We start from the raw sequence: 17,038 nt of genomic DNA, 5'->3' as shown, positions 1-17,038 counted from the left end.
TGTGGACTTGATAATGTCCTCGAAGAGTTAAGGGCAAACCTAGAGTGAATCGAGTCCCAGTAGCAAGCAGGTCCAAATATCTGCTTTGGGCCAAGTATATTGGCGGTATCTTTAAAATAAGTCTAAACCCTTTCGTGCATAGCTATATTTCTGTTATCGAGCCCTTTATGATAAATAGAATAGCAGTCATTATAGCACGGTCTCATCATCTACAGCAGCCTGATAAACGTTGTGAGTAAACAAAGAACGAGGAAGGGTAAGTGAGAACACCTTAGAAAATTGTTTGTCTTACCTAGTTATAATCAGAGGGATTTGGCTGTTGTTTTTTACTTTAATATTTAAGAATTCCACGATCTTCAATGTAGTTATTTTCCACCTTGCGATCAGAACTAACAAAAAGCGTCTGCTTTTGCTTTTTTTAGGTAACCGGGAGCATGGCCGACACGCCATCTGCTGGAACATTTTATCACCACAAAAAAACGAAAAATTCGTTACAAAAGAAAAATGTAACGCAATTATTAAAGTTCAACGCAAAGCCTAAACGTTACACAATTTTACGGATCTGATGATAACAAAAGTAGTTAGCACATTGATTAGTCGGAGCTATTCCTAATTACACCTACACTAGCTTGGCGAATTGCCAAGACTTCGTCACGGATACGGGTATCTTCTAAGCTACAATACTTGAAATTCCAATTGACAAAACGGATAAAAAAATTAGATCAAAAAATTATGTTGAAGACTTTTGAAAAGCTTCATTACTTTATTCATGATAAACTAACGTGTCAAGTGCTTTTTGGGGTCACAAAGTCATCGGATATTTGAAACTGGCTTTGATGCAAACTAGACAAGGCCCGTCTTCATCAATACACAAGGATCTGTATACACGATTCAAATAAGGTTATCGATTTGTACCTCTCTCCCATATATATCGACAAACGTTCTGAATGAAATGTTTCGGTGCGGCGCGGAAGCCCTAGCGGCCAGACGCGACGTATGCGGGGCACAATTTATAGTTTAGTCAAGCAGGGGTTTCCTTCTGAAAGTGCGACTACTTTCACTCCTGCCAATACACATGTAATAAAATAGATTTTTCTATCGACAGGCGGAAGACGGGCCATAAGAAGCCAAGCATTCCAGCTCGATAATGAAATCACCAGTGACCAGAAATTTAATCAGATATTTCATTCTGAACGCCCATTTCCCCGTTGGATGATCATCACACGTGCGGTCGATTCTATTGACAAGCAAGACACTACAAGTGTCACGCACAGCACACTTCTAGAACTGATCAAGCCTCGGAAGTGACAAACACATCGTCTGTGGATCACAGCCAAAAACGAGGGTAACACTACATTAGAATGAACCCTTTGATTTCGCTTTCACCTCAAGGCTCGCTGTAAGCAAATTTTTTTTTTTGCGCCCTGACATCGAATATCATTCATTGTTTGTGCCGACGTGCCAGGGAATGCTGTCACGAGCCATCGATGACATCATTGATTGCATCCATGATATCTCATTCAGTAGTTGAATGGTAGACAAATATTTAGCAATGAATGACCGGAAATCGTTTTAGTCGACAATCTGGAGAGCAACCGGAAAGTTTCTTTTGAAACTTTGTGTTCTTCATTTCGTGGCCTACTAACGTGACGAAATAACCGAAATCACATTTTTTTTTTATACACCATTTTAACTCACCTGATGCAATCGAATAGCAAATGGCTGATACGCAAAGCTTATCTTCAAACGAAACAAACAGATGTGTGGGGGGATAACAAGATACCAAACTGGCTGGCTACGCTTTAGAGGTAAACAACTTGTCAATAAAAATTGCGTAATGTGCACTAAAGCTGACGAGCGAACGCATCATATCCCGAGACAACGTCTAGTTTGTTTGCTTCAGCTAAATACATGAACCCATGGGATTGAAAAAGTTATACAAATCATTTTCTGACATTTGATATTTAGTGATAATATTCATCGCGGCAAATCAGCTGGAAAATGTGATAACTGAACTAAACATTTAGAGAGCAAACGATTTGGGTTGGGATAGCACTGGGTGTACCTAACTGACGACTTGATCAACTTGCCCTCATTTGCAAAAAGAGTTATTTTATTAGTGATTTCACCTACACCTCGCCTTTAATGACATCTTTCATTAACCTGGCCGCGCTACTTGTCCCCCATCCCCAACAGCTGCATCTAGGTAATCAGTTAGTTTTACGTGAATCGCTTCAAACAAGATAGCGTCCGACCTTCACTTGTGCCAAGCCGATGGTGCAATACGCACGCGACTATGTTACACGGCTTAATGGCACTGATATTTCCAAGGTGTTCACCGAAAACAGTCGCAATTTCAAGTTGTTTGATTGTTTTACCTTCCAACTGGCGCCACCAACAGCAACTTTAAAATTCTAGGATGATCAATGCAGCATAATAGGCTATTTTTCGACTGATGTATTTAGATTGTTGCAATTGTAGTCGTCTTATCAGGTCTGTTTCTGACCAACGTGTGTTTCGGTACTAAGCAAAATAATATTTAAATTATCTTAAAATATAATATAATAGATGTACTATGTTCGTCATAGAAATGAGAGAGCCTCTATTCACAGCATGTTTGCAGCATTTTTTTTTAATAGGAGGGCGATAAGCTTCAGGAAAGATAACGAGAAAATACAGTAATTCTATAAGGTATGCGGTTGAAAGCGGTAGTTATAATGCGCAATTAGTAATGCTCTATGATAAAATGTTTTATGCTTAGTAAACATTAAATGAAATGATTGAAAAGGCACATTAATTGAATTATCAATTCGATGCAAAATCACTTGACAAGTCAAGGGGCTAAAATCCCGTAAAAATGATTTGAAGTAATTTTGATGAACAAACGAAAAAACTTTACTGACATTTCACACGGGTCAACAGGTAGTTATATTTGACACTTCACATGATGCATGATGATAAGCTGAGATGATCAAAGCCATTTGCGTTTGCAAGTGAGAGTTGTTCAGTGTCAAACGGTATTTTCCGATAGTAATCCGCAAAAGTTCTTGTCTCGCTAGCCTCGGTTGCAATTAAAACCTGAAATGTCATCATCTACTGCCTTTCGTGTAAATGGCATTAGATTCCATCGCCATGATTTTTTGGGTAGCGGTGGCTTCGGTTCGGTGTTTTGTGGTACATATGAAGGTCGACGTGCCCCAGCCAAAAGAATTGAGAAGAAAAATGACGAAGATCAAGTAGTTGACAACGAGTTAAAAATTCTTGAGCAATTAGACCATCCCAATATAGTTAAATTTTTCCACTGCGTCAGCGATGCTGACTTCAAGTAAGATTGTTACGTGATAACTTTGAATTTAAATGAGAATTTCCATTTCTGTTATTCAGTTACTTTGCTTTGGACTTGTGCGACGCATCATTGGATCAGGTGTTCCTAAATGAGGACGATCCTCGGAAATATAAAGGACCTGAATTACCAAATAATTTCGAAATTTTCTCCCAGTTAGCCACTGGTCTCAATTACATCCATTCAAAGAGACAAATCCACCGGAACATTAAACCGGAAAATATTCTCATTTCTGTGAAACATACTAACCACGCTGAGGGGATAACGATCAAGTGGGCTGATTTTAGATTGCCACGAGAAATGAATGAACGCGGAACATTCACAATGAGTGGAATCAAAGGGACTCAACATTGGTTCGCTCCCGAAGTCATGGAAATGATGGGCAGAAACCTACGCATTGAAAAAACTAAAGAATCCAGCAAAAGTGATATTTACGCAGAAGGCCTCGTCTTCGGATATATTCTGTTGAAAGGAAGACATCCCTACGGTAACAGTGATTTAGAAATTGTGAGGAACATCATGAACCAAAATCCAGTTAATATGAGTGGTAAGTTGCCACTTGAGGTAGATCACATAACATAAGTATGATAATGAAATATTTTGATAATATATTTGATAATATATAGTTATATTTTGTTAATATAACTATTATTTTTGAAAAATAGAAATTTCCCACAAGCATTTAGCGCGTAACTTGATAGAAAAAATGCTGGCCATGACACCTGATACAAGAATTACATCGGAAGATGTTGTTACTCAGCTTCATTCCATAAAAATCAAAGTAATGAAGTCACACAACTTTAAAAACCTTTTTCGTCAATGAAATTTGAGTTTTCTAACGGATTTTTTCCATTTAGCTTACCGAAGCGGAAGAAAACCTGCATCGACTGTGTGCAGATCAGTGCCAAAAAATAGAATTTAGGATATTGGGAAAAAGAATATGGGGATTTCAAAATGATATTGTGGATGAAATCATCTCTTTAATGCAACTCGGCATCGACATAAACGCAAGGAACAAAAAAGGATGGAATGCGCTTCATCTGTTGTGTCATAATTATTCAGGCCCTACCTTAATCGATGCAATTAAACTCTTGATCGAACTCGGCATCGACAAGGACGCTAAGGATAACGATGGATGCAATGCGCTGCACCTGTTATGTTTCAACAATTCAAGTCCAAGCTTAATCGATGCGATTAAACTCTTGATCGAACTCGGCATCGACAAAAACGCGAAGAAGAAGGATGGATGCAATGTGCTTCATCTTTTGTGTTGTAACAATTCAAGCCCACTCTTAATCGATGCAATAAAACTCTTGATCCAACTCGGCATCGACAAAAACGCACAGAAGAACAATGGATGGAATGCGCTTCATCTTTTGTGTTTTCACAATTCAAGTCCACACTTAATCGATGCAATTAAATTTTTGATCCATTTCGGCATCGACAAGGACGCAAAGGACTACGATGGATGGAATGCGCTTCATCTGTTATGTTTTAACAATTCAAGCCCACACATAATGGATGCAATTAAACTCTTGATTGAACTCGGCATCGATATAGACGCAAAAACCAACGCTGGATCCAACGCGCTTCATCTTTTGTGTTGTAACAATTCAAGTCCACATTTAATCGATGCAATTAAACTCTTGATCGAAATCGGTATCGACACAAACGCAAAGAAGAATGATGGATGGAATGCGCTTCATGTTTTGTGTTATAACAATTCAAGCCCACACTTAATGGATGCAATTAAAATCTTGATCAAACTCGGCATCGACAAAGACGCAAAGATCAGCGATGGATCGAATGCGCTTCATGTTTTGTATTTTTATAATTCAAGTCCACATAAAATCGATGCAATTAACCTCTTGATCGAACTCGGCATCGACAAAAGCGTAAAAAGAAGCGACGGAAGCAACACGTCTAACAATTCAAGTTCACACTTAACCAATGCAATTAAACCCTCGATTAACCTCGGCATCGAAAAAAAAACAAAGAAGAACGATTGAGGGAATGCGCTTCATCTTTCATGGCGATATGATTCATATTTCAAGCCCACACTTCATCGATGCGCAAAGGCCTCCTTTTTTGGGCTGTTTATTAAGACCACTCGCAAGAGGAAAAGGCAAACAAAAATTCAAACAAATCTTCCTGCTACATTGCAATAAATGGGACGGATCATCAAAATCGGAAAAATACGGCTAACTCCATAACTTGATCAATCGCAAAAAATATTAATTGAAATATCAACGGATATAGTCTAATTAGATAGTTAGATAAATTTTCATGCAAAAAAAAAAATAAGGAACTGCTTGGTGGGCTACCTCACAAAATGTGATACATAAGCTGGAACCTGAATAAAACGAACGTTGTAACAATTGAATGGAAGCGTTTGAAGAAACGTAAAACAAACAACTTGATCCCTTTGTTTTAGTAACCACGCCCTTGATAACGAACCAACTAGTTGCTTTCTTCCTCTCTTATCGACCATTCCCTTGCCTATCATTGAAAATATCATTAGAAATATTTTTGCGTTGTACAAGCAAACGAAACTGTTAAACAGTTGAAACACTGAACTGTCTAACTTGTCTGCGGAAAAACTCCTTTTCTGTTTGTTGGGCCAACTGCAAAAAGAACGGTTACACGCCAGCAAACACAACACTGTTATGGTTGGAGACTTCCAGTTTAGTTGAAACACGAGGTACAGTATTAGGTGAGCAATAGTGTGTTATACATATGAGAATGAAACGGCGGCCCAGTTCTACATCAACAACACGAAGCCAAACGGTATGCAATGGGTTATCTTGAAACGCCGAAAGTTACTCGGAATAATTAACGAAGTCGAAGCAAACATACAAGGCTAGTAAAAGTATCGAAGAATGCAGACATAGATAAGCGTGACATTCGTAATCCACTTATGGTCTACATGATAAAGAGCGCAACGAAAGATGAAAAGCGCTTGACATTTAGTGCATAACCGATCGAGTGGAAACTTGAGCTGTGCGGTCACAATGTTAATACTAAATGGATGTGAAATGAACTTAAAACATAGTTCAAGTCATATTTTTGGCAACATGTGCCAACACTTTTTCGTTCTCCTGCGGGAAATGCATGCCGATCATCCGATTCCGTTGGACATTCCAGTTTGTTACTACATCCATCTGGAGGAAGTTATCATAGTCGAGACGGATGGATCGAGTACTTGCATCGTATTCAAGACTTGAAAACAGAGAATTATTGGCGGGCATAGGAAGAGAAGCTGATTGTCGTCATTGCTTGCTCTGACATCGCTAGCTCATTATCACTCTCAAATGCTAAATGCATTGAGAGCTTATAAAGACTCGTCTACAGGAGAGTTGTCATATTATTTACAGGAGGGTTATTATATGAGTAGTTGCATAGTTGACAAGCATAAAGCAACGAATGAATTTTTCAGAACTTTTTTTTCATCTTTCTCCTGGCTTACTGACTTAAAGAAATAAACCAAATTACATTTATTTGAAATCCAATCCTGATTCACCTTATGGTGTAATAGACAATGAGCAACTTACCAAGAGAATAACAATTATATAGTCTTCTTGGCATCAAGTCTGTTTCTGACCAACGTGTGTTTCAATCCTAAGCAAAACCATATTTTAATTATTTTAAAATATAAGATAACATAGATACATCATGTTCATCATAAAACTGACGTAGTCTACATTTACGGTATATTTACTGTATATAAACAAAAAGAAGGAGGGAAAGCTTCGATAAGATATACATGTCGAAAGCGAACTGTGCAGAGCGCAATTGGTAAAGCTCTATGATAAGACGTTTTATACGCAGAAAACATTAAAAGGAACGATTGGAAAGGCAATTGAGCAAATTATTAATTCGGTGTAAAATCATTTGACAATCAAGGAGCAAAAAATTCCGTAAAAAATGATCTGAAGTCATTTTAAAAAGCACATAAAAAAACCTTACTGAGGTTTCACACGAATCAACAGGTAGACGACGAGATAACACATCATTATCTGCATTCGACTCGTAAGTTATATTTTATGCTCGGCAATCGGATAAACTGACTGATAAACTCAAAAGCAATTTCGGATTGCTGTGAGGGTTGCTCAGTGTGAAACGGTATTTTCCAAATTAACTCGCACACAAGTTCTTGTCGCGCCAACCTCGGGTGCAAATAAGTTTAAATGTTGTTGAATACTGGCATCCAATTCGATCGCCATGATGTTTTGGGTGTCGGTGGCTTTGGCTCAGTGTTCCGTGGTCAATATAAAGGTAAAAGTGTAGCAGTCAAACGAATTGAGAAGAGGATTGACAGCGTCCAGCCCCGTGAGTTAAAAATTCATCTACAGTTAGGCGCCCATCCCAATATAGTTAAATTTTTCCACTTCGCAAGCGATGAGGACTTCAGGTAAGATTGTTACGTGATATCACGTATCAAAAAAGTTATATAAATTTGAATTCAAAAAAGAATTTTGATATGATTTCTGTGATTCAGATACATTGCTATGGAATTGTGCGACGCATCACTGGATCGGGTGTACCTAAATGAGCACGATTCTCGGAAATATAGAGGACCTGCATTACCAAATGATTTCGAGGTTTTCTACCAATTAGCCTCTGGTCTCAAATACATTCATTCACAGAAACTAATCCACCGGAACATTAAACCGCAAAGCATTCTCATTTCTGTGAAACATAATGACCAAGGTGAAGAGGTAACGATCAAGTGGGCTGATTTTGGATTGTCAAGAACAGTGAATGAACGAGGAACATACAGAATGAGGACAATCAAAGGGTGTGTATTGTGGTTCTCTCCCGAAGTGATGGAATTGATGGACAGAGACCTACGCATTGAAGAAACTGAAGGCTCCGTCAAAAGTGACGTATACGCAGAAGGCCTCGTCTTTGGATATATTCTCTTGAAAGGAAGACATCTCTACGGTGACGGTTCCTTAGAAATTGAGAGGAACATGAAGAACAACAATCCAGTTAATATGAGTAGTAAGTTACCACTTGAGGAAGATCACATAACATAAGCATAATAACTAAATGTTTAAAACTCTTAAAAAATAGAAATTCACGAGAAGCATTTAGCACGTAACTTGATAGAACAAATGCTGACCAAGTCACCTGATATGAGAATCACATCGGAAGAAGTTGTTATTAAACTCCAAGCCATAAAAATCGAAGTAATGAAGTCACACAAGTTTAAAACCTTCTTCGTCAATGAAATTTGAGTTTTCTAACAAATGTTTTCCATTTAGCTTACCGAAAAAGAAAAACAACTGCATCAGCTGTGTGAAAAGAGTTCAGAAAACGATTTTATGGAAAGCATCGAATCTTTAATGCAACTCGGCATCGACGGAAACACAAGGAACAAAAAAGGATGGAATGCGCTTCATCTTTTGTGTTTTTACAATTCAAGCCAACATTTAACTGCTGCAATTAAACTCTTGATCAAATCCGGCATCGATAAGGACGCAAAGGAGAAGGATGGATGGAATGCGCTTCACCTGTTATGTTTTAACAATTCAAGCCCAGGCTTAATCGAAGCCATTAACCTCTTGATCAACCCCGACAACGACATAAACGCAACAACCAACGGTGGATCCAACGCGCTTCATCTGTTGTGTTATAATAATTCAAGCCGAAACTTAATCAATGCAATTAAACTATTGATCGAAATCGGTATCGACATAAACGCGAAGAAGAACGATGGATGCAATGCGCTTCATCTTTTGTGTTATAACAATTTAAGCCCAGGCTTAATCGATGCAATTAAACTGTTGTTTGATCAAGGCATCGACAAAAATGCAAAGAATGGCAATGGATGGAATGCACTTCATATTTTGTCTTTCTATAATTCAAGTCCACACAAAATCGATGCAATTAAATATTTCATCGAACTCGGCATCGACGTAATCGTATAAAGGAGCGTTGGAAGCAATGCGTATAACAGTTCAAGTTCGCACTTAACCGATGCAATTGCATACTTGATCGAACTCGGTATCGAGAAAAAGTAAAGAAGAACGATTGGGGGAATGCGCTTCATCTTTTATGTCGATACAATTGAAGCCCACACTTAATCGATGCGCTAAAACCTCCTTCATTGGGCTGTTTATTAAGGCAGACAGATGAGCAGGCAAACAAAATACTCAAACAAAAGTACGTGCTACGTTACAATGAATGAGACAATTAGTATTTCGAATTCAAATATCAACACATGTTGGCTAAGTAAAATAAATTGACATACGAAAAAAAAAAAAAGATACCTGTCGATGGGCTATCTCACAAAGTGCGACACATCAGCTGGAACCTGAATAAAACGAACCTGGCAACACAAGTGAATGGAAGAGTCTGAGGAAGCGTAATGAAAACAAACTGATCCCTTTGTTTTAGTACTCACGTGCTTGATAAGAAACCAACTAGTTGTTTTCGCCCTTTCTTATCAACCATTCCCTTGCTTATCATTGCAAATATCATTAGAAATATTTTTGCTCTGTACAAAGAAACGGAACTGTTCAACAATTAAAAACACTGACCTGTCTAACTTGTCTACGGAAAACCCCTTTTCTGTTTACTGGGCCAACTGCAAAAAGAACGACCACACGTCCGCCAACACAACTCTGTTATGGTTGGAGACTTCTAGTTTAATTGAAACATGAGGTACTAGGTGAGTAATGATGTGTTATACATATGAGAATTATAGGCCGACTAAATTCTACATCAATAACACGAAGCCAAACGATATGCAATGCGGCATCCTGCGAAACGGGTGGATCGAGTACTTGCATCGTACTTCAAGACTTAAAAACATCGAATTATCACATGGTGGATATAGCAGAGGAGCTGATTATCGTCACTCTCAGCTCTGACATCACTGGCTCATTACCATTCTCAAACGCTACATTCATTGAGAGCTTAGAAAGACTCGTCTCCAGGAGGGTTCTCCAAAATGCCGCTCGCTGCTAAATTTATTGTTAATGAGATATCCATGTTTGACATAAGTATCACCCATATCCTTCAAAACTTTGCAGCCACTGTCGCCGATTTTGCTAAACCAATTAACCGACTCGATGTAAGTATAGTTTTTGCTTACTCTGCTTAGCTGATGAACGATTCCTGGTAACAGTAGCCACTGTCTCCGTTAGGACATAATCCTTCGCTATTGGCTGCATTAGAAAAAAAAAACCGAAACTAAATTAAAACGGGATCTGAGATGGAATGCTAATGCCTTTGATAGTGTGATATTTACCTCCTATCCAGTACCACTGGAGAACGTAATGTTTGGCAAGTGACGTCTGATGGCATGTTCGTCACTACTAACAAACCTGGAAGTTTGGGTGGGGGGGGGGGGGGGGGGCCTTCGAAAGAAACATCAAAGAGAAAGTTGCTTTATAAGCGATGAATCACGGGATTCGGAGATGAAAGCTATGATAGATATATGTACGTATAAATATAGAGTTCAATAGAAAATCTATTCTTTCTATATATAGCTTTGACAACAATGTATAGGAAACCCGAAGAATGGGGAAGAGTCTGTGACCGTTTTATATGGCTTACGCAAACTTGGAAAAAAGAAGAAAACAGTTGGGATAAAACGAGGAAATGACAAGTCTTGTCATTGGATTCCTTTCTCTTCCGCTTGGCTGAACGCCATTCCAATAAGAGTCGGTTACTTTCCCCTGCGTCCGAGTCAAAACGCGTGTTATAAAAGACCAAAGGAGTTCTTGGAATGGGACGGTCCGATTATCCTTCGATCATGGAAGTGTACGTATATTCACGTGTTTATTCTATTTGGATGCATTTTGAAAAACAAACTTCTAATGCGTACGTCAGGTAAAATTGTATATTCCGCTTAATCGTTTTCTACGTAGAGACGAAAGAGAGAACTAGTGCAGTTTCCATGACGGAATCATGTCCGTTAGTTTTAGTCTGGACGAGAACTCAGGTGACAAAAAAAAAATAGGCTACAAATGGTTTCTAAAATAAAAAAAAATAGCAAGATGAATGACACTGCGCAAAGCTGCTTTAGCGGACTCCTCGACACCGTTCAATGTCGTTATCCTTCTAGGAGGCGATATTTTTAGGCAGGCCGACGTATAAAGAAAGTTACAAACGAGAGCTTTATCCATCGCATTGGCGCGAGTATGACGTACAACTAAATAGAATTAGGAAGATTACCGACTTTGATGTGAAAATTTGTTGCTGAGCCTGTTTGGATTTCAATTTTGTTTGCATCATGACAGCGAGTGCAATATTGATGGCAACTTTACGTTCGGCAGGGAAGACTGAAAGTTTATTATCAATAGTATTTTTACCTTAACATCATTAGTCTCTTTACCTTCACTAATGGCTATCTTGCCATTTCACCGACACGCTTAAATAATATTTAACTCTCGTCATATTTATACAGAGAAGAAAAGAAAGTAAAGTAAATTATTCATGGTCGATGTTGAATACTGATAGGCTATTGCCTTTTTTTTTGTTCGCTAAAGTAGAATAAGAAATCTTTAAAAAATATTAAAGAGACACAAGAAGTATCCTTGTTTGAATAGCGATCAACGTTGGTTGAACCGCTTTTTTTATTCAACGAAAAACGGGAATAAAACACACGACACGGTCTTCTTGAATGAAATATCTGTGTTCCTTTTTTCCTATTCTTTTTCTGCTTGGCGTGATGCTTTTGACAGTGAGTCTATAAAACTGACGTGCCAAGTTAGTCTACTCCTTTCGATTAGACTAAAAAAAAAAACACGAAAAGAACAATCATTAAAGTAGATTGAAGCTGAATTGAATTAGATTGAAGGAAAGCTTCCGACTCGGTTATTGTCAGAAATAACTTGGAATCCACTTATTGAAATAGTCCATTAACTTCTTTTTTTTTAAAGAGTGATGTAGTCATGAAAAAAAGACGATAAATGATCGAGTCTAATGTTAACCTATACAAGTCAAATGAATGGGACGAAACGATTTATTCTTGTCGTTTGGAACTGAATATGACAAAAAACGCCAGAGGAAACTGCCGTGCCTATTGGTCTCCCTCCTTTTTTTTTCTTTTACTTTTCTCTCTGCATGTCTGCGTGAATATAAGCAACGCCCACAAGAGGAAATAAATACAGCCTCCTGGAAATGGCATTCCATGTTGTGGGGGAAAAAAAACGTGATCTTTAGATTCCCACGAATTTCGACCATTTCTCCTTCCTCCTTTTATCAACCGGAAGCTATTACTTGCACTTCCGTATGTGGCATACTGGAAGTTCCATCGTAACGCCCAGGACTCAGTAGCCTTTCCGCTTCGTGGATAAGAATATTTAAAGGAATACATCCCAGTCAACAACATTCATTTTTACGTTTTATTCGCTTCGTTTACCAACTACGTGACTAAATCGCTTTGGCAATCGGCCAGGCTGCGGGATTCAAGTGCAAAAAAAAAAGAAGGCCAACTGATTTAGATCTACATTGTGGCAAGAGCGTGAAAAGCACGACTATTTGCCTTGCGGAACTGAACGCTTTTGTTCAGTCAGCATTTACGTTTAGGCTCTTCCGCCACGCGTTTTTGCAACGTGAAGCGCGTTTCAGTTCAACCAGTCAACCCAAAATTTAAATAAGAAAGTGCCTTAAACAGTGCAGAATCATCACTGTTTTCTCAAGAAAAAAAAAAAAACCCGAAGAATAGCGGTGGATTTTCCATTCATTTTTTTTTCTGGAATTTTTAGCGGGCTCTGTTCAACGTTGTGTGAAATTCGAGTTACTTCGCTCTTGGATAACCTTGGTCTTTGATAGCCCGTTCCATCGGCACGAGCTTAGAACGGCGACAAAAGAAGAGCATTTCAAATTTTTGTCACTGTGGCTTTAGTGGAAATGTATTTGACAAAAGACAGCAGCTGCCGTGTTGCATCACACAGTGTGCGCATTTAAGTTGACGGTGTTGACCAACCATTTCTGTTTTGTTTGTTTTTTTCCAAAGATAAGTAGAGCCAAAATCCCGTTCGATTTCACTCACTCGTGTGCCATGAAAATCGTATTTTTTCTTTTTTTCACAAGATAGCTATTCTATGTGCCTCTTTTTTTCAGGTCGACTCGCCAAATGGCAAAGCGTTACTGGAACAATGAACAAACCTCCAGGAGTGTAAACGAGCAGGTTATTTCTGGCCATATATATTTACAGCAGAACAAACGGTGCTGTATTTGTTATATCCAACGTATTGAAAAAAAACAAACTGACCTATTAGATCCCCCGTCTTTCTGGAACAATATACCTCCCAGTTTGTGGAATGTTCTATTTTTATTTGCCAAAAAAAAAAAAAAAATAAAAATAAAAAGGTAACGTACTGAAACGACTGATCCAATTCTTTACGCATCGACTAATTTAACATCTCATTGATATTGGAATAATCCAGTTCTTTCCTACAACGACCCATCAATAGTGCAATCAACGGGATGTGCATTTCGTCCACTTACTGCGACAAATGACATTGACTACGTAGACACGATAATCTAACAATTTATTAGTACATCTATACGGTATTGAAAGCATAAAATGAATGGAAGCAGTCGGAGCTGGCCGATGTTGGTTTTTTACGACAACTAACAAGCGCTCTCATCTGCGATGATTGGATTGGCCCATAAAGTCCTTCTGCTTTAGCCAAAGGCTAGTCAAATAACCGGAAAATGGGCAAACGGTAGGAAATGGACAAGCAATAAAAGCTTCACTTGCCTTCGTCCGAACTTCAACTCTATCGTGCACGTACAGTATATGTTCTATTGATGATTTATTGACCTGAACAAGTCACCCACTTATTAAGCTAAATGGATAGAGAAAAAATAAAATAAAATAAAGTCGTTGAACAAATTATTTGTTCCTTTTTCTTTGTGATTTTAGGCTTTTTTTGGGATTGGTGCTAGAGAAATACTCTCAACCTTTGCGGCTGTATACTCAACAAAGGAGAGAGAGAGCCGTTGTTTACGTACGAACGAACGTTCCGCGGGCATAGCTTTCAGCATTGCTAAATGATAACACAGCCTGTGGGAGTGACCGGAAATCATTTCGCTCTAATGGCGACCTTAAGCCCACAGATATTCGTAAGGCTTATTTCAATATTTCAGTGACCCAACCACGCAACGATTAGCCAGCGTTACTTCTCCATCAAAATCACATGTCTTATGTAAGACGTACAGTATGTAGTAGGCTACATATTTGAGATAGGTTGCATAATGCTCAACTTCGCAATGCCCAACATGCTGGGTGAGGCTTCACCTAAAAACTTGGTAGAAACAGAGAAGGTTACTTTACATTGATGGAGCGTGTTGCGTGGAGAATATACAAAAGGTTTCGTGTCAGTTATTAGGTAGTAGATCGAAACAGTCAAAACACACATGCAGCATAAAAGGGGGGGGAGGAATAAATAATAAACTTGTCTTTTTTTGTTGTTGTACAAAGGAAAAAGGATAAAAAAAAAAAGACTAGTTTTGCGTCGCAATGCACCACATCGGAATCAAAGACGTCGATTCTTCCCGTGGAGAAGAAAAAAGGTCGTCATTTTCTTTGAATACAACTGGATGAAACCGGCAACAAAAGTAGAAAGAGAACTGTTCGCATCGTCAGCTCCGGGAGCAAAGGAGTTCGTGTGCTTGCCTTGCCAAAAAAGAAAAGAAACGGGACGCAAAAAGATAAAAATCTCAGAAGTTTTAAAAAGTGGGTGGGAAACAAAAAAAAACAAAAAATAAGAAATCGTGGTGGCACATACCAATAGAAAAAGCTGCTACAAAAGCAGGATATGCTGTATCCGGTGGACTCCCTCCCCCCCCCAATCGTTCATCATTTTTTGTGTGGTGATGCAACATGATTATATTATACATTGTAAAAGATGGATCATACATCAGTAATTCAGTATGCATACTGGGCGTGTTACTTATGTCAACTGTAATCCTTCATTCCTCCGTTCTATTGCCGCGTACAGCAGTTTTCTTTTTTTTTTTTTCCCTTAAATAAGCCAGTCGGGATTTGAACGGCCTCGATTGAAGGCCTTTGCTAGCGAAGTGGAAATTGAATTGCAGACAAGGCTAAATCTCTTTTGATCCGTTCAGCTTGAAAGACTTTTAAATTTTCACCATCGCCTTCCCTTCGTTTCTTTACCCTCCAAGAAAGATGAACTTCAAAGTTGAGAATATCTGGCGCCCCTTTAAAAAAATAAAGAGGAGGAAGTAGAAGATTACACAAGTTAAGGCAAACATCTTCGAATATATTTTAAAGGTCGTTGTGTTTCAGCAGGAAGGTGCGCCTGCCACCTTGAAGCTTATTGCCTCCGTTCACGCAGCGAGTCTATGAAAGTGATGAATCGTTAACGTTTTGCCTATGTATTTTTCTTACGTAAACACCACAGCAGTCTAGTCGTTGTGGATTGTGTGCAGAAATGAGAAAAAAAAAAAAAGAAAGTCCACGTAATACACCCTCAAAAATAAGCACCGCAATATATGGCACCATTGGGGGATCAGATGTACACGGAAAGAAAGGGAACACTGCGTCCGCAGGATTATTTTTCTTCCATGACCACATAATAGATCACCAGCAGGTGTGTACATGTACACACATGAAAAAGGAAACCAGACAAGGCCAAGCGAGGACTTGTGCACGTTACGTTGCGAGTCGTAGATGGAGAATAGTCGTCGGTTTGTGTCATCCGCCGCGTGTGGCTAGAACGAGGTCTCCTTTACAAAACGCGGAATAAGAATCGCAGAACGTATCGCCCTACGTCTGATTGGAAAGAAAAAAGAATTGCTTAAATGATTCGATGTTAGAGATGACGACGTCCTGCTTTTTTTTTTTTCTAGATCAATTAATGCTAGCCTTCCTTTTTTTTTAGCTCAAAACACACTGGCCTTTTAGAGACGCCCACGTATCGTTTTTTTGTGCAATCGATTGGCTGTTGGCCTGCCGTCATTTGTTTGGCATGTTATTTCATAGGGTTTGGTACGCTTGATTTCCACGAACCGCTTTAGGATAAACAGTAGACCGATAGCTTACAATAGCTATTATATAGCGTAAGCTATATTCTTTGGGGGCGCGGTTGAATCCGTTATTTGTTCAGTTTTCGGAAATTTGAAGGTATAACTATACTGAAGCATTTCCCCTTTAGGCGTGCGCGTTTTGATTGACCCTAGGTGTTCGTGACCACTTTGCCATTGGGGAAAGAGAATATAATAAAGCAGTTTAAGGGCTTAATTATGTGCGCATAATGATCTGCAAATTTGACGAAAGTTAAAAGGTAGACGCTTCCGTTTTAAACGAAAGTACGTGTTGTTTTTCTTCGATTTCTTTTCACTGATTTTATTTTGTATTTTTCTTGGGAATTGAGAACGCGCAATTGAAACATGCTTGTTATTTTCTCATTCCAGCAAAATGCTTACGCACACTTCCAAATTCCTGCGAGTGGGTGAGAATCGAAACAAAGATGGGAGGCTCTCCCGGAATCGATCCGTGAGAAGAATGGCTTCCAAATAGTTCGAAATAATCAAAGACGGAGGTGAACCGAACTCAATGCGGTTCACCGTCGTGGATTCTGTTTTTTTCTTTTTCATACACAACAACAGACAAACATCTTATTCGAGAGCGATATATGGACTTTGACAGAATGTGAGACCATGGCGAGAGACACTGATGGATTGACACACAGCAACGACTCGATGATG

At 38.8% G+C, this 17,038-nt stretch overlaps 2 protein-coding genes across 2 annotated transcripts in view; both read left to right on the top strand.

Annotated features, from left to right (window-relative positions):
* Positions 1 to 9,853, top strand: part of LOC130698532 (uncharacterized) — a 65,748-nt gene extending 55,895 nt beyond the window's left edge. The window contains exon 7 of the mRNA XM_059494400.1: positions 8,653 to 9,853. Within this exon, the coding sequence (XP_059350383.1) occupies positions 8,653 to 9,276 (624 nt within the window). The 3' untranslated portion in view covers positions 9,277 to 9,853. The remainder of the gene's footprint in view (positions 1 to 8,652) is intronic.
* LOC130698509 (putative ankyrin repeat protein RF_0381) lies at positions 3,021 to 5,726 on the top strand. Its single transcript, XM_057521175.1, has 4 exons — positions 3,021 to 3,325; positions 3,385 to 3,890; positions 4,009 to 4,124; positions 4,201 to 5,726. The coding sequence occupies exons 1-4, from the start codon at positions 3,084 to 3,086 to the stop codon at positions 5,350 to 5,352; spliced, it is 2,016 nt and encodes a 671-aa protein (XP_057377158.1). The 5' UTR covers positions 3,021 to 3,083; the 3' UTR covers positions 5,353 to 5,726.
* Positions 9,854 to 17,038: the final 7,185 nt, after the last annotated feature.

This window comes from Daphnia carinata, chromosome 3, assembly GCF_022539665.2.
Source record: "Daphnia carinata strain CSIRO-1 chromosome 3, CSIRO_AGI_Dcar_HiC_V3, whole genome shotgun sequence".
Taxonomy (NCBI): Eukaryota; Metazoa; Arthropoda; class Branchiopoda; order Diplostraca; family Daphniidae; genus Daphnia; species Daphnia carinata.
Note: the sequence above shows the minus strand (reverse complement) of the source record. Positions and strands in the feature narration are given on the sequence as shown.